The sequence below is a fragment of the Gambusia affinis genome, linkage group LG16, assembly GCF_019740435.1.
Source record: "Gambusia affinis linkage group LG16, SWU_Gaff_1.0, whole genome shotgun sequence".
Lineage (NCBI taxonomy): Eukaryota > Metazoa > Chordata > Actinopteri > Cyprinodontiformes > Poeciliidae > Gambusia > Gambusia affinis.
Window position 1 is genome coordinate 13001659 of NC_057883.1, and position 19504 is coordinate 13021162.

Here is a 19504-nt window from a genome sequence, read left to right on the forward strand (position 1 = left end):
CTTCATGACATGCACACACTACAGTTGGGTGAGAGACGCCATAACCTGGCACATTTATGGAAAAAAAATCACAAGAGAAAATTTTAAGAGAGGGGCATTATGTAAAATTAACTTTGTTGAACTTTATATCATGTTACTATATTATTCCTTCACCACAAACGTACCTAGAGGTTGGATTCTTTCATTGACGCTTGAGAAATATTTTAATCTTCCGTGGCAGCCAATTTCAATGTGTCAAATTGCAAAGTCAAATTTCTTTTAAGTTATGTCAGACTTGTGTCTTTTTTTTTTATAACAACTGAAGGTAACATGAGTACTTGATTGTGCTATAACTTGTTTACATAAAGCTTTAATTTCATTTTGAATTTATTTGTTGCTGTGTCTTTCATTTTTTGTCATACTCTCCATTTCTGTTTTGTGTGTTTCCAGACAGGGGAGTTTTCAGCCCGTTTCCTCCTTAAACTCCCAGTGGACTTCAGTAATATCCCAGTTTATCTTCTCAAGGTAGTTACCACACCAACGTGGAAACCACATCAACCATGAGCATCTGTCGAATCACACACTTCCTGTATGCTGTGCAGACGCATTACATGAGCTGTTCTTGGTTATTACAAGTCTTCTTTTGTTTACATGTGTCAGTGTGTTTTGAATGTTTGTGTCGATAACAGAGGGATTTATTCAAATGAACTGCAGTGCAGCTGTGTATGTGTGTGTGTGCGTGGGGGTGTGTGTGTGCAGGCCTCAGTGTTGAGAGGCTGTAAGTTGACTAATCAGCAACTGTCACTGTGAATCTGCTCTGAGCCGCGTGGTGTCTGCAGGCAGCCTAGCTTGAATACAGTACGCATACACACACACACACACACACACTGGATATATCTATAAATATTTCTATGTCTGTCTCTGCTCCCTCTTTCTCTTCCCTCGCTGATGATCTTTAGAGGCCGGAGGCTTCCACTCTCCGGCCTCTTCCAGCCTGGCCTGTGCCCGTGATGGTAAACATACGGGAAACAGCAACCATCATCAGCTTTATCTCGTCAGACCTGAGGCCCTGAGACTCGTCTCTCTCGTTAAGCAGGCTGTGAATGGACTCATCAAGTCAGTCACATTTCACAGCCACATTTCCCCTCATTCTGGGAATTTGATTTAATTTATTTTTGTCCCTGTGAGATTTTAGCCAAGAAAAAGGTTTAAGCCGAGCCCCGAGGGAATCTTTATTGGTGACATGCTGGCTGTCACTTGCAGAAAGGATGCACACACTCGCTGACCTTTAGCCAGTGGGTGGTGCTGGCCCTAAAAGCTGTGAAACAATATTGTCAAGTAACTCTGAAATATTTAGTTTTTTTGACTGCTAAACCAAATCTCGAGCATATATTAATGTTCCTGTCACCCTTATCATATCTTTTTCATATACCCTCTCAGTATTGTGCCGTATTTGGCAGCTGGGGGTATACATAGTATCAGTAAGGGAGTGCTTGAAGACTTGAAGAAAGAAAAGTAATGAACATCATCAGCCTACACCTTGTCCACCTACGCGTTCCAAGGGAACGGGCCCGTGCTGCATATAGGCAGTACTGGACCGCATCCCAAAACCGATGACCTGAATTTTCATTTTGACAGTTGTCATGCGATTGCTTCTGTCAGTGTGTGTATTCTTGAGTCAATTGTTTCCATGCATTGCACATTTCTGCTCTGCATGCAACTCTGTGGTGTTGCAGGGCAGCTGAAGTGTAATTAATTTATTCCTGCAATCGCTTCTGACAGAGCAGATGAAAAAAAAACTCTATATAATCCCACACAAAGAAGCGGTAGAACTACAAGTTTAATACTCAGTGGATTATACATTGTACACATAATTTGTATGAAATATGTGCATGTGCTTAGCCACTCAACTTAAAGCCTTCTATTAGGTCAATAATGAAACATGCAAGATTGTAGTGATTAACATAATTTATTTTTTTCTTTTCCATATGCGCAGAAACTGAAACGATGTGTCAAGTGGCTGCAAGAACATGTCTGAAATCTATAACATACATGGTTTTGATTATGATGGAAAATAGAAAAATGTATTTATTTATTTTTCAAAATGAATGTTAATGATAAGGAATAGTTGGGCACCAATCGAGCGGTGCTGATTTCTTTAATTTTGGGTGATTGGCGATTGGCTGATACTTGCATGCGAAACCGATCTAATCCAATGATCTTATCTGCCTCCATTGGTTTAATAATTACCAGAAAGAATAGCTGAATAAAGCTTAGTTTTTCCTGCAAAATAATTTCTGTGTTGGCCAATTAAAAACTTGGCTTCTTCAGTTGAATACATAAATACATCTGACAATTAAACCAATTGTTGTTACTCTTCTATGCCCCAGAGCATCATTAGACACTAGTATATCCCGCTGAACATTTAATGATCTGTTGCTCAAATTGAATTATCAAAAATGATAGAACTGTCTGTGAACTGTCTAATGTCTATGCAAACACTGCAGCTGCATATATTTTTATATTTTTCATATATTTTTGTCCTTAAATAGTAGTTCATAACCATTTAAATGTAATATTTTTACTTTGTAAGTAACCAAGTATCTTTGTAGTAAGAATATTAACTATAAAGCAGGTGCTGTAGATGGAGGTTGGACTGTTGACCCTGATTTTAATCAACCTTCTAACAAATCCATGGATGTCCTTGCTTGAGGAACGCCAGTTTGGCAGTGAAGCAGAAATCTGTTTAGACACAAGCTACCGTGCTCCGCTAGCGAACGGCGAGATGTTGCTGGTGGGCACAGAGCCGTGGAGGACGACCATTACCTGAAGCGAAGCATCCGCATGGTCTGAGCTCACGACAGTGGACATGTTTACCTTCATGCACGGACCATCCGGCCTCGGGGTGGAGGGAGGAGAGCTAGTTTATTTATTTAGTTATTTTTCAAAGGTGGTGTTGGGGAGAGGGAGTGGGTCAGAGTGAAAGAGGAGAAGGACGCTGAGAGCAAACATGAAGGAAAGTGAGATGCACACAGATGGATGTTGGCAGTTTCTTCTTCTTTAAAGTCCATGGAGTTCTCTTGAGCACTATTTTAGTGTCTCTGGCTTTGATTGTACCTTGATCTCTTGCTTGTCATCCCTTTGGAATTGCAGTAGCTTGCACCTTTTTAACTAGCTTTGGCATTTCCCCTCTCACAACTCAGATTTTTCTTTTTTCTTTTTTTGTAGTAATGCCTGTACAACTAAAACTATCACCCGTGCCCATCAAAAGGCAAACACTAAATCTGTAACCACAGGTGAAAAATACATAAACATAAAAAAATCTAAGTTAAACAATTTATTAGTAAATTTAAATAACTACGGTATGAAGAATCTAATAAAAAGAAATGAAAAAATATGAGACAAAATCTAATTAAAGCAAATATAAATTCAAGAACAAATAAAAACAAAAAAAATCATTTAATGAAATGATAACAATGAATAAATTACCTACCCCCATCTCCATAATATCTATCCACCACTATATCTATCCTTTTGTACTCAGTAAAGTACAAGAGCAGCTGCAGCTTGTCTCTTGTCCACTCTCATGAGCGTGGTCCGACGCCACATTCGTGACTGAGCTCTCCGCTCTCGCTTCACTTGAGCTTTGTTTCCCTACAAGCAGTGACCCGTGTCACCAGCTATGAAGTGACTGCAGATTTTGTGTGTTTATGTGTGCGACAGAGAAAGATTGATGCGCTTGGGTCCTCGAGCCTCTGTCGTTGGTTGTTCAGGCACTTGCTGTTGTTTATGTTTTTGTTTGCATTAGGATATGAATGCATGATGACTGGTTTTAGGTTTTACTGTCTGCAGAAACTTTTATCTGGGGATCTGATCCCTCATGTTTCCACCCTTTGTATCAGGGACTAAACAAATTATTGGAGAGATACTGTAACACAAAGGGTGAAGTAGAATGAAAAGTAATACATGATTAAAAAAATTTTTCACAAATGAAGAAACTGAAATAGTGATGTGCAAAAAGAAGTACTTAGCACCCCTAATGCAATACTTCATGGAACCAACTTTAGCTGCAATTACAGCTGCGAGTCTTTTAGGGCGTGTCTGTACCAGCTCTGCACATCCAGTGACTGAAATTGCTGCCCATTCTTCTTTGTAAAACAGCTCATGCAACGGTGAATTTGCATGAGCTGTTATTAATACTGGTTTCAGTCCTGTATTTTTTAATTATTTTAGAGTGGTCTATCCTGCCATCTTTTTGTAGGATTATGCATACATTCACACACACACACATATATATTAATTTGCCAGAAAGACATTGTTAAATTTTTGTACTTAGGCTAAATAGAAATAAGAATACATGTAATTGCTAAATGTAAAACATGCAATGATTTAGTGTTTTTCTTTATTTCTTTTACTATCTTCTTCCAACAGAGATTGGTCTGAAATTCATAATATGATGGAATTTTTTTTGTTCCAGTCATGTTGTACTCATAATGCAGCTTAAAACTTAATTTAAAGAAATGTTGCAGACCTCCCATGGACATGGTTGCCTCCTATATTAGATTTTTAGACTTCAGTTTATGTTTTACACAAAAATGTTGTGTTCACTTCTCATTTTTATGCAGAGTGAGTTGTTTTCATTATCCAAGTATGACTGTTCACCATTTTTTTTCTCACTACTTAATTTGCTTCTACTCAGTTTGGACCCTTTCTCTGTCCCTCCTGCTGAGCATTACTTTCCCCATTTGTCCCTCTGGTACAAAACGACCCACGGGATGTTAGCACCAAGCCCTTGGCATCCCTGCATGGTTGTTTTTGTCTGTACAAGCTATGCATGCTTCACTAAGAGCTTTTGTATCTAATTATTTGTACTCTAATTATTTTCGGTTGCACACCCTCGTTGCCCCTTCCCCCCGCCGCACGTGCTCGCTTTAACCTTCGGAGATCCGCAGGCGGGAGCCGACGGGGAGGGTCGGGGTGAAGCAGAGCCATGGGCTCTAATTCTTTCCTTTTATCGGCTGCGCCATCATCGCAGAACTGTCTTTTCATTTCCTCTATATTTAAAAAAAAAAATAAAATATATATATATATATATATATATAATCCATGTAATCAAGACTCAAATCAGTCTTCAGCAAAAGTTATACCCCCAAACTTTTAAAATGTTACTAATTTGTCCATTTACTATTTTTACCTTTTCACACCATTTACAGCAGTGAGAACGAACTGCCTGTTTTCTCATTTTAATATATATATATATATATATATATATATATATATATATATATATATATATATATATATATATATATATATATATATATATATATATATATATATATATATATATATATATATATATATATATATATATATTTTAATGCTGAATGATTTTTAAGGTAAGCTCTTTTATGAGATGAAGTGAGGCTGGGAAAGGAGCATTTCATTTTGCTTCAGGAATTGTCTCAGAACATGTTATTTAACACAACCTCCCTCCTCTGTGGGACTATGTTGGGACCTCTTCTCAACCCAGAGCCACACTCAAGATGAAGACAGACTAATGGTGCTCCATCACAGCTTTTCTTAACTGTGATATTTTTACTTTGTCATTGTGATAAAAAAAAAAACTGCCACTTTATTGCTGCTAATGAAATTAAGGATTAAAGCCAGAACTATTAATCAAGGCATTTTTAAGATACTTTACATGTTCTCTTCCTAACTAAATGCACATTCACAAACTAAACACAGTTTAGTAATGAAGTGTGGATTTCCTGCACAGGATTTCACAACATGCTGACTTTTTTCAAAGCCCACCGAAAAATAACAACAGTTAAATCTGCTCCATGGGTCCATGACATCACACAAGCCACAACAATGAAGCTGATCAGTCGACATTAGCAAACATTGTGGTGGACGAGTGACTTTAAACAGAATTTGAGACAGATGTTGAAGCATTTCTGTTGGAAATAGTGCAGCCTTATGTGTTTGACTTCATTTACTCCCACAGTCAAGCAGTTTTCACATATACAACTCTGGTGCATCCATATAGAGGACAAGTAAACACTTTTTGATTGGGAAGTTTAAACAGCATACAAATATGGAACAATAAATGGAGAGACTCAATGGAAGTCTGTTCAGTAACCTTATGTGACGTAAGCAGAAAGGTTTGTTTTTAGATGGATTGATTTCATCTCAATTTCAAAATTATTAACAGCAAAACCAGCTAAACAACTGACCATAAGATACTACTTATTTGTGACAAACAAGATCTGATGGGAGTTTGATTGATGTGAGGGAAAATTCTGGCTTTCCAGGATTATCTGTGTCTGACTGCGTGGAAGGGAAATGTTAAACATGAGTCAGGGCTCTTACAGAGAACTTCATGCATAAATTTTTCCTTTTGACTTTCCAGGCTTTGCTGGGAAAATACAGAACAAAATTATTGTTTCAAAACATTACATACTGGATTTATAGGGACAGTATGTTTTTTTTTTTATTTTAAAAAGTTAACTTTTATGTGTTTATGTTGCTTTTATAAAATGTAATTTGATTTAATCTTACTCAGAAGGGGAAAGCTGGAAGTTGCTTGTTATTAAAACATACAATAGGGAGCCAGAATTAGAAGTCCATGTAGGAAAGTCTGACTTTTCAACAACATGCACTTCAAAATCTAATGAGACTGTCCCAGTGATAATTGCAATAAAAAACAGATTTCTTTTATGCATTCTTGATAACGTCTTCCACATGAACTGTAGCATACAGAATCCTTTATTGTAAATTTTCCAAGATTTTATGTTTCTAGTTGGGTTTGTCACAAAGCATACAAATGACCAAACCCCATTTGTTTCCAAACCTGAAAGTGAACGACACTTACAGGACGTTGTGTTTGATTACATTCTTAGATCTAAGTTTTGACTTTAATGGTAAATTTGATCTGTGTATTGCTAAAGGCTGCTGAGTACTACCATTCAGTTGGCTTTATCACGTTAACATAAAGTCTTCATGACTAAGCGTTAAAAACTGCAGAAGTAAGCTTGTTAAAGTCTTTCAGGGCTGGATTTGTGATGCCATAGTACCAGGACTTTTCAGTTTGAGGAGCCGAGTAATTCTGTAAGGAACAACTCCACACCTCCTCTTCAGGAACCTGGATTTAGTGAGCTCCAAAATGACATAAAGTCACTTATGTGGAAGCCAACATCACTGAATCCTCACACGGGAATGCCTGAAAGCCATTGGTGTTTATTTTTGTATTTGTCCAAATTCTAACCTGATCTTATGCCCAATTTTCTCTCCGTGTGGGCTAGGTGGCTACTTCAGCTTCCTAAGAGATAAGCCAGAAGGCTCATCAGCCTGCAGCAGTCGTGGTCACTTTACCTCTGTGGTTGCCACATAATTGCTACTCCTTTCTCAACCTCCCATGAGGCTGTCGTTGTTGCGGTTTGCTGTCCCTCTCCTTGTGGCAGTTGAGCTTTTGGAGAAGTCGTGGCTGAAGATAGCCCACTTCATCACATGACGGGTCTTTCACAATTCTCTCCACAGACCTGGAAAAACAACCCTGTGGACGCTTTACAGACACATGCAGATCCATGAACACCCACTCACTTATAACTGTCACTTTGCAAGCAGGTGAATGTGACAAAGCAGAGCTCTGCTGAAGAATCACTGTATCGTATGGTGTGCCTGATGCAGTTTAAATTGACTACAGATTTTGAACATCATGTGAGACAAATATTAGGAATGAAGATTATAGAAGGGTTGACCTAACTTCATTACCCGTTAGCTTTTTTAAAATTTCAGTCTGTGTGCCACTTTGAAAGAAGGCCTATGCTTGTGCGTGACTTATGAGCATTTGGTGCCAAAGCAGCGGTTGTAATTTGTGGCCTTGCCTTGCCCCTGCACGGTAAACACTGACTAAGAGCTCAGGAATCTTAAGAGCTATAAAATAATTGCAGGTTACTCCCATGATGTGTGCTGCTCCTCTGGCTCAGCTCTGTCTCATCTCTGTTTTTTTGTTCAGTTTCTCTTGGAGCCACTACAGCCATTATTTACCATTTGAATGTGAGCTGCCATTTGCTCATTACTTTTATTACTCATAATAGAAACAAATTATTTAATTAAATGTTATTTGAGGGCTGTTTTTGTGACCAGGGCCGGCCCAATGTTTTGTGGTGTCTTAAACAGAATTAAATTTGAAGCCCCTCTATTTGTTAAGAACATTACCCTCACTAACAATTTGAATTATTGATTATATTTACGTCCCCATGAAAATGAGATGGTACATCTCAAGGGGTAATCCTTGAAATAAATAATTAAATAACAGTGTTTCATGATAGAGCTAGTGAAATCTGAGAAAGTGGACAGAGTTTGCTTGACTGAGGTTTAAACTAATATTGGAAAATTTTCTTTATTATTTGCTGAGATCCATTTGTGAACAAACTGAGCCCAAACGCTCAGATTAAATTCAAAGCATCAGATTGTAGCTCTTTTAACCTAACAAAGTAATTTGTAGCACTATTTCAAAATAAAGTTACTAATTCAGTTAAATCCTAAATTTAAATTGTGAACAAACAAATATAATAAAACAAATCTAAAATTATTTGACCAGTGGTCTGTGTTCATATCCACTCATTTATGGGAGGCCCCTGTTTGTTTGGGGACCCCAAGTGGCAGCTTAGTTTGCTTATGCCTGTCTCTGTGTGACATGCAAAAGAGTCAGGTAAAAACCCAGTGTGGATAAAAACCTCATGGAGAAGAATTTTTAAGCCTGCTTTATTTAGAGAACATCAAAAGTCATAAAATCCAAATGATACAACATCTAAATATAAAAGCACGGGACAAACATAGCATGAGAAACACTTCATCACAGTGGTGGCTGAGAGGAGGATCTAACAATAAACATTTATAAACCCGGATCTATAAATACAATGAGGGAGGTAATGAGTAACTAGCTGAGAAGATAATTAGTACTGATGCAAAACAAAAGCAAAGAACCACTAAAGAAGGTTAAACTTAACAGGATCCCAAGACTACAAAATCCCAAAATGACTCGAAAAGGAAAAATTAAGCAAAACCCATAAAGGCTCAAAGTCAGTTTACAAGCCCCCCCAAATGCTTTGTTATTTTGCCCTTTTCTGTTTTGTGTCACATCTGCAGACAAACATTTTAGTCAATCTTTGCATACATCATGAAAATAAATTGCCATAAAACTTATAAGATGGAAATTTGTTTCTTTTTTTATCATCAACAAAATTGGGGTTAAGGGATTGTCAAGGGGAAAAAAATATTGGTAATAAAAGACACACCTTCTGTCATACCTGGAAATTTCAATTTTAAGAAAAAAAATTTTCTTTGTAAAAGAAGTGCCCTTAAAACTTATAATTATGCTGTTGGAAGGGGTGGCAGCATAATGGCTACCCTACAAAAAATCACAATCATTAGTCCTCGCACGATGGCTGCAGGCAGCAGAATTTTGATGGGTCCTGAATAAACACAGCACAATTTTCCAATTTTTATAGACAGTAATTTAAAAAAAAACATATATTAAATGTAGAATGGTGGGTAGAATAGTCTAATTTGAAATTATACCGTTTTTCTTATGAGCAACAAATCAAATGACAAAAGGCTTAAGGGTACATTGATGGATTGAGTTTTGACTGGCATCTACTAATTTTCAGCTTGACCAGCTGTGACCAGTCAGACGGAGCAGATGTTTCTGCTAAGAAATCAATTTTTTAAAGGACAAGTGAACATATCATGCACACAAGGACTGAGTCAAAGTATCTGTGCCAGCACAACCAGACTATGAAACAGCTTTATTCCACAGGCAGTACGAAGGCTGAATATTCTCAAAAAGAGGGCATGACACGCTTTATAAGTATGCTGCTTTAGACTCTCATACTCAAGACACAAGGTTTTTATGTTTTTTCTTATTTTTATTATTATTTGTTGTTGTTGTGATTGTCTTTTATGATGTAGCACTTACCATGGGTTAGGAAGAAATGTAATTTTAATTACCTTATGTTTTGCAGAATTAACAATAAATCTGTAGAAAACATAAAATTTAGTTCCTTCGAATATAAGAAAATTATGAAAGATCAATAGCGGGGGGCAGAAAAGGGGGCAAAATAATTATTTTTAATACATAAATCTGGGAAGCCTTCCCATCTGCTAGTGTTGGTCCTTCGTGTTTCTTCAAGTGCAAAGTCAGCAGTGTTGCAAACTAGGACATTTCAGAACATTTCATGAATCCTTCTATTGACGAGCTTTAGAGAGATGATTATTTAGATTTTGCTGAAGACTCATCTGCTATTATTACACATCACCAGAACCACAGATTGATTGCCTCCAAAAGGAGCCCCAGTCTAGGGTTGAGTGTGCATACTACACACCACATCTAAATTTATTTTGTTTCTTTCCTAATGTTTTGAATTGAACTACTGGGATTAACTTTTACACAGTGATTTTATGTATTGGGATGTACTATTATACTTCATTGAAGCCATTTAATTTGCCAATTTGCACGTCACTTTTTCCAGAAACTGGAGCTATGATTCCTCTCGACTACTTCTGATATCAACTCCAAATATAAATCTGTTTCCAATTTTTAATATTGGAATTTTTTTTCTTTAATAAAGCCACATCCTCATTTAGATTTTTTGTAAAGAGGTTGTTGATTGATGGGATATTCGTGCAAGACTGAGAATGTGGCATTTATTCAGAAAGCAAGTTCCCCAAAAGACATCGGCAAGTAATTGCCAGTTTGGGCTTCACTAATGTAGTGTGCGAGTGAAATCTGAAAAGGCCAGCCAATGCTTCCATGCAGATAAACAATTATATGGCTTTTAAACGGTGGATGTATTATAGCTTGGTGTGCTCTTGAAGATGAATTTAAATGTCAGGCATAAAAGGTCTGAAACTCAAATCGTATGTGAGAGTGCAGAAGAAGTCAAATGGATATATTTATATATATATTTTTTTTTCTCAAGAAATTACTTCTTTACTACAGATTTGTGATTAATAATTTTGCCTGGAGATAATGTCAAATAGCTTGTTTCCCATTGGAATTATTACAAAATAGCACCAAATATGGTTAGCAGCTTTTAGTCCAAACTTATGGCAGGAAATGCACATTCCTCTCTGCAGATTGCTGACACAGCAAACTGAAACCTCTCTGTTGCAAGACACTTTGTGCAGTTGCAAAACAGGAGGATACAGTGGGCCACAGGGTGTTTGGTAATAATTTAACGTAAATGTTACATCATTCCTCAGCCTGACGTCAGTGAGAAGAGGAAAGACTTATCTTGGTGTTTCAAGTCCAAATTAAAAAGATGTGTCCAGATGAATTCATGTCTTCACATCATGGCCTGCAAAATTCCTCCCAAACTCTGGTATTTGCCACAGATCTGTTAACGAGTTGGGCTGAAACACTTGGCAACATATTTCTATGACTAACACCTACACTCCCAAGTAAGATGGTACTCCCAAGAACTAGTTGGCTTTAATGAAGTCCAATAAATTTTTTTGCTATGCTATGCTATGCTATGTTGGTCTGTGCTTATTTAAAATAACTCCAATAAATGTTATCTATTGTCATAGTAGAAGTAATTGTTAATGATAATGCTAAAAAAAAAATTTGTCTTTAAATCATTAATACGAACTGAGTTGCTTTTATCTCAAAAAGTGGACAAACCTTTCTAGACAGCAGCGCTGCAAGCACACCGGAACTGCTGTAAGTTTAAGATTTTGCTAACATGGCAAATACAGCTATACCATACCAAGTTTATTTATGGAACATTTTAAACACCCACAAAACCAAAGTACAGTACAGGAAATAATGAAACAGCAATTACATGACGCAACAATAAGTTTAGCTGTGGTCTTCAATCACTATGTACACGGTTTTGTCTAACATAGTTGATTTAAATTTTAACATTATATGACTTATATAGTAGTTGTGCAGGTATGTTTTATTTTAGTGTATGTATATAAACACTAAATCGGACAGTTTCTCTCTTTGCGGGTATGAGTGAAGGGACATATTAGCCTCTTGAGACTTAAATTGACTGGTGTGATAGTGATGATTTATGTTGGAACAGCTGATGCAGCAGTTCTGCATGTCGGCTATCTCAGCTCCAGCTCCTTTACAGAATATTTTAACCTTCCCTTGTTGGTTTTTAACAATTTTGCTTGAAATAATTGCTGAAGATTCTCGGTGTTATGATCTCCGCAGTGGTATTCTGTAAGAATTGCTGCTTTGTGTTTTATTGTCACCAAGTATTGGTAAATCCATGTGCAGTATCGGTTAGACTATCTAGAGAATCCACCACTAAGAGATTGGACTTCAGCTAATAAGTAAATAGAGAGAAAGACACAAAAAGCAGTACTAAGATTAGCTAATCCATTCTACTTATGTCATTTAAAGAAAAGTAGATGATATTTTGAGTTGCATAAAAGTCCTGGGAAAGAAATTCTCTCCATTTTTAGTTCATAAAACCTGAACACATGTCGACAGTTGTTTGAAGTTTGTATGCCATGATCACAGAGAAGGACACAGAAACTAGTTAAAGTCATTGTTTATTGTTTTAATTGACTGATCTGCCGACCAACGTTCCTGGAGGTCCAGGTTTGCATCAGATTTGTCTCCTTCATGAGCCCTGCAGACCTGGGGAGCCTGCTGTGATCACTACCAGGTGCTGTAACATCTGGCTTTGTTCTGCTTTGAGAAATTGTCTCACATTGAAAATGTTAAAGGGAGTCTGGATTAAACTGCTTCTGTTAATGATAAAATCCTTTCATCTTACTCTTGTTTCAGGCTGTGACAAAGGAAAAGTAGAGTGCAGCCATGCAGTGTCCAAAGAGCTGAAATCAAAGGGCACCTGTGTAGTCGCGTGTAAGAAAGTGGTGTTTTCAGCTCAGCCATCAAGGGCAGAACTATGGTTTTAATCATTTGTGCGTGTGAGCAAACACTGTGGCATCTTTGAAAAAGCACCTGTTGCTCTGGAAAAAACCCTTTTTATATACAGCCCATTGCAAATGTAATTTGGAACCTAACAGTCACAAGCTTTAACATATTTTATTGGGACTTTCAGTGATGGCACGGTTAGGTTCACCATCTTACAAGAAGATGGAACTCCAATCTGGTCTGAAATCTTTCACGTCATCTAAAAGGTTTTTTTCCAGGATTTCTCTTTGTGCTTTTCTACTACTTATCAATTTCTCATGCTTGGGAAAAGTTTGTTTATGGTATTTGTTTTCTATTTACTAATTAGGTGACTAATTACTAATTAGTCTAATTAGTCACCAAATATTTGTTTCTTAAGTAATGAAACAAAATTCGTTGGGTAAAATGAATTTTGTTAGGTGTATCAGAGTAATGGGGGTAAATTCAAATGCACTCCACACTTTTTAGATTTCAGCTGTGAAAACCATTTATCATCAAGCACTGCATATCCTGTCTCACAAGTTTTAAGTCAGTCGTAGTTAATTATTTTGCATTTCCTCAAATTTTAATAACAAATTTAATAATTCAGGTTTTTATGTTCTCCATTTTTTTATTTTTTTTATCTTAAGTGTTTTAAGACTGGTGGAGGAACTTTGACTCATAATTCTCATCAAATTGCAGAGAAAACGTATTTGAAATGCATTGTTTTCATTCAGCTTTCTTGAAGAAAAGAGGATTTTTTTCCACCCTGATTCTTCCAAACATGTTTTTGCCACTTGTAGGTGTTTTAAACTTAGCGTGACTGTGTGGGTTTAGTGATTACTGGAAGCACTGGACCTGCACCCAAGACAAAAGCGTAAAGTCAGAGCAACTTTGTGCAGAACGTCCAGTCCTCTGCTGGTAACACTGAAAAGAGATTTAAGGTTGAGCTTTCAGATAAGTCACTATAAGTAAATAGTTTTCACACTCATAATTCTTCATCGTTATATAAATAGAGCAGTGTACTGAGGTCATGAGGACAGTGAGGTCATCATGAATTACTGTGTACGACCTGGAATAGATGTGACTGTGCATGAGGACAGCTGAACGGCCCTCAACCAGCACCTAAAACTTAAAAAAGCAGAAAGCTTATGATCCGCATTCCTGTAAATATCAGTTTGCGGTTGATGGTGCCCACGCCCTGAAACACCCACAGAGCCCAATGTAAATATTTGAAGTCATGACAGATTTATTACTGGTAAACTCCTTAAGCACTCTGTTTCAATTTTAGATTTTCAACGGATGGATAGTTGCCATCTTTCACATGCAGGAAAAACACTGAATGACCTACAAGTAGAGAAATATTTAGTTTTGTTTCTCAGCTGAACTTAAACTTTCTAAAGTTTCAGTTTTCTTTTCTCAGAAAACCTTATCAATCGGAAGTGGGAGGTGTGAAGGTATGTGAATGGTGTGGTTTGATATGCATTTCCTTCAGCGTTCTGTTGGGCAAAAGCAGGAAAATCAGGTCCAACATGGAATATGCCTGCAAGGTTATGTTCATGAACTGCCTGAGCTTGTTTCCTCTAAACAAACTATATCTGGAGTTCCTTAAAATTGTAAAGGATTCTACCTTACCCAGAAATGCAGCTCTGGGCTGGAACAGTTTGAAAGCAAACCTTTTGGATAGCTGTCATCTCCCACATAAAGGAAAAACACTAAACAACTTACAAGTAGAGAAATATTTGGTTTTGTTTTTCAATTGAACTTAAACTTTCCAAAGTTTCAGTTTTATTCTTTCAGAAAACCTCATCAGCAGAATGTGTGACATATAAATGTGTAATAGGTTAGTGAGGGAAGAAATATGAAAATAAAATGGCTGCAGGGTTGTTACCAACAGTTTCTGTCTAATAAAAAAAAACAAAAAAAAAACTTTTGGTTGGGGACTAGAAAGGGAAGTTTCTGTGTCAGGTCAAAACAAGGATGACCTGTACAAACAGTCCTAAACAAACCAAAAGCACATTCACAGTGAAGTGATTTTGTTTTTCAGTGGAGCTGAAAGGTTAACCAAGGCCTACCCAAGTCTGATTGTCCCCTAGAAAGTTTCTCAGTCTGATATTTTAGCCTATTCACAAATGTCTGTCAGTGGCTAAAATTGTCTAAATTATATCTATGCTTTACAGGCCACTCATACTATTAGATACAGTCTCACTCTACTGATATGAAATATGAAATTAACTGTTAATATTTATTAACATTTCTGAAATAAATATGCAACAAAAATGTTTAATTCTGTCAGCTGTTCTCTAGGCAACAAGAGTTCTTGCAGAACAGTTGGCTGATTGTCACTAAACATTGGTAGTTAGCTGAGACAATGGAAGTTATCAAAAAATTTCTACAAGGAGACTCAACACGATATACTAAGTGTTCCAAGTATTGAAGGATGATCCTGGTAATATGGGTCTAAAACATTTAGCAAATATGTTGATAGTACTTTGAGGAGGTATGTTTGAATTGAATCAATCACCTTGGAAAAAAGATAATTTTTCCAAGGTTATTTGATATAGGATCATACCTAAATCAATTAAAACTTTGATTTTGATTTAGGTAACCTTCCTGGATTTATGGGGCTTTAATTTTCAATTAATTAATTACATTTTAAAATGCCATGAGAAATATTAAAGCAACACATCGGGCTGACATTATAGAGACGTACTGTAACTCTTAATCAGGACAGAAACATGCCTTGAATAACAGTTTACTTTAGAAAATATATTATTATGGTGAATATTATTAGACATATTTATTTAGGATTTATGTTTTACAAATGTATAGCTACATATATTTAAAAAGTAAAAAAGAAAGATGAGGGGCGTTCCATAGTCTAAATGTATATATACGATATATGAAAGGTGGAAATTGATGATATAGAAATTTATGAGCTCAAGGAACTCTGCTGGTGGGGAAAATGTTTAGATGAAAAGGACAAAAAAAGTATCTAGAAAAATATGTTTTGTAAAAAATGTGTAAATATATTAGTAAGGGAAAAATATGAAAATAAAAGAGTTGCAGAAAATAATAATAAATTTACTTTTGTAAAAACAAAGTAAAAAATAATGAGGCAGAGATAAATAATAACATCTAAAAATTTAAATAGTAATTTGTTTGATATTTTGATCAGACATTTGTCAGACACCCTTAATAGTGCAACAACATAAATATACTTGATTTATTTTTTAATTTATTCTTATTTTTAACAGTATTGCTTCTCCATATGAAAGTGATATGTTGCAAAGCATGTTTTCCATTGGGGAAGTTTACTCCCCCAAAAATTCAAGCCAGAACAGGTACATCAATTACGATGTTTTATAGTGAATGACTGCATTTTGTTTTCCTTATAATATGCAAAATCATTGAGCAAAAAATTAGGTACTTTAATAGAACAGAGACATTTTTGCTTTCCTTTCCCCTTTGTGCGCTACCAATTTCATTTTGCCATGCATCCCTGAACCTGACTACAGATTTCTCATCAGAAGTGATAATTCATCATTCACTATCTCGGCACACTCTCATCCTGCTGATGACACGTTTGGCCTATGAAGTCTTGCTCTCTCATATCGTAGCTAGGTGTGGGAGCATATGCGGTGACTAATACCACAGAACAGCTCTGACGGTGATGAATTGATAATTGTTTGCACATGATGAACAGTTTCCTCACTGTATCTGAGTCATATGTTGCATCATGATGTCATGCATTCAGGGCACATATTTTCTCAGTTGCTCTCACCTTGATGATGATGACACCGCAGGCGATACGTTGGTTGGATTGCGTAGCTTTTTTTCTCCTTTTTTTTTTTTTTTTGGTTGTTTTGAGGACTCACAATAAAGAGGCTGTTTTAATTTGAAAGTGTTTTATAGAGTTCAGTGTGTGCTTGTTAAAAACCCACCATATTATCGATGTTCTTTACCTCCCTGTTCGCAGATAAAAATAAAGTGCCTGTTTTCTATATCAGGAAATGATCAAACACTCATGCCTTTCAACATGTGCAGCATTAAAAGCTTCCATTACCTATTTTTTTGAATAAATGTGAGAACAATCTCCTTTAGGGAGATGATGGAGAGCACCTCAGCATCCTCATATGAGTGAGGCTGTTAGAGAGAAACCGCTGCCTTAGGAGGGGTTATTAGAGATCACCAAACTCAAATCCATTCCCCGATGCTCCAGTGACCCCAGTTTGACTCCTGCAAACCAAAGGTCATGCTCATCTCCCGTCTCCCTCTGCACATCTTCAACCCGCAACCCCAACGCCCACCCCCGCTTCCCATAACCACCCACACTGCATCTCTAAACGAAGATTCCCACCCACCTGCCTGTACCCCCAGCCGAGCATCAGAAGTTTCCTGCTTTACTGTCTCAGGAGTATAGCCCAAGCCCCCTCCTCTCCCCTCACCTCCATCTCCAAACCTCAGCCCTCCCCACACCCCCCGCGCACTTCTCCGTGGAATTACTTCCATATGGCCTACTTTCCGCCCGCGCTCTCAAACAAGTTGTGTGCTATCTATATGTTTCTGTTTTCCTTTAATAAGTGTATGTTTTATTCCTTCTGATCCTCTACAGTTTATCTTCTGATTGTTTGACCAGTTTATAATGAGTGAAAAATAAAATTAGGGCTAAAGTCATTAAGCTATTTGCTCCTTTGCAGAAATGTCTAGAAATCAACATAACTTCTGAAATGGCTCATTATTGTGCTAACCCTCCTCAGAAGCTGATGAGTTTATTTAACAATTGGCAATTTTACCAGTATTTCTCGATCATCTAAGGCAGGGGTGACAAACTCCAGTCCTCAAGGGCCTGTGTCCTTGTGAAATGGCTTAATTACCTCCTCCTTGTCTAGATCAGTTCTCCAGAGCCTTGCTAATGACTAATTATTCTATTCAGGTGTGGTGCAGCAGAGGCACATCTAAAAGTTGCAGGAAACCAGCCCTTGAGGACTTGGAGTTTGGCACCCCTGATCTAAGGCCCGTATCTACAAATCTGTTTAAACATATTGCAAAAATGACTTTATAGTAAGAAAGCATTTTCTTTAAATTCACTTCATTAAGACACTGAAATTTTTTTTAAATAGCTTGAGCTTAGTTCAATTGTAGGGAGAGCATCTGTGGAATGTTTAAGTCTTGCCTCAACAAGATATTTTACTGATTTTCACAGATAAAGGTACCAACTACTTTTGAAATAATCATGAGAGGCAGTTTCTTGTATTCTCTATATGTGGATAATGACTGTTTCAAGCTTAGCTGTGCAGATTTATACAGGTTTGAATTTTCATATTGTACTCATTTTTTTTCACCTGATACTTTTAGGTGTCTCATGCAAAAAAAATAAATACATACTACGGTAATTTAGATTTAGTAGTTCTAAACTGAACTAAGTAGTCACATATTAGAAGAAATTATCAAGTTATTTTCAGTTATTTTCATGCCATTTTAAAATTGAATATATGCAGCTTCCATAATGCCTGGATAGAGACCCTACGCATGACAATAAAAATAAACAGCATTGGTACTATAACCTGTGATGTCCAGCTGCATAGCAAAGACAACACACCATGCATGGACAGATTTCACTCACAAACATTTAGATGTCAGATTGGAAACCTCGCAAAACTTCACAAGATTAAACATGAGTGCAGAGTAAGAAAACATGGCAGACGAAGAAGAAGGCAAGAGTTTGTGGCATTTGAGATGTCTTCAGTGTGGAAAAAAACAATATAAACTAAAATCAAGTCAAAAATCAGCATGAGTATCTTGGCGTGTGGACCAAGCTCAAGCTACAACCAACTTTGACATGGATTTATTGCGCTGATTTTGGATCAACCTTCATGTTGTCTGAAACCTTACTATATGGAGACATTGTTTACGTAATTTCTTGTTTTCATTTCATAGCTGAAATAAAAACACCTGAAAGGAGACATTATTGAAAAAACCCTTTGAATGTGTCTGCTTCAGCAGATGGTAGGTCATCCAGACTGCACATCAAATTGTTTTTGGGTAAAATAATTGCAGTCCATTTTAAAATAGGTCTTTCAGGCAAAATACAGCAGTTAAGATGTTTTTTGCAGAAGTGGGAATGTACCGATTACCCAGCAGTTGGCTGATTTTGGACTTGAGTGGTTACTGGCCAACCAGGCACTTAAAAAGTATATATACCGTTAGCCACACTGGTCTCACTCTGGAGAAGTTGCCTTAACTTGCAAATGATAAACACAATAACACTTATAAATACATGGGCATGAAGATTGCAATGTCCACACGCCAGGTTATTTTTCTCCACATCTTAGCTCTCACTAGAACAGCAAACACATGGTGTTTAATTCAGTTAATGTCAACCTGTTTATAAATGGATTCTTATTATTCGTGGATTTATATATTATTTGCTTTCTTTAATGATTAAAAGAAAATAAGTCATTAATTTTCAATCCCCAACATAGAGACGTTGGTTTATATTTTTAATTACAAAATAGCAACACATGTACAGTTTCTGGCTGCATGATGCAAAGAAATAGAAGAAGATGCCACTGTGACTTATGTTTAGTTGGGGGGTTTTTTGTA

At 36.8% G+C, this 19504-nt stretch overlaps 1 protein-coding gene across 1 annotated transcript in view; it reads left to right on the forward strand.

Annotated features, from left to right (window-relative positions):
• Positions 1 to 19504, forward strand: part of babam2 (BRISC and BRCA1 A complex member 2) — a 79745-nt gene that overhangs the window by 26578 nt on the left and 33663 nt on the right. Inside the window, exon 6 of the mRNA XM_044141884.1 lies at positions 430 to 504. Within this exon, the coding sequence (XP_043997819.1) occupies positions 430 to 504 (75 nt within the window). The remainder of the gene's footprint in view (positions 1 to 429; positions 505 to 19504) is intronic.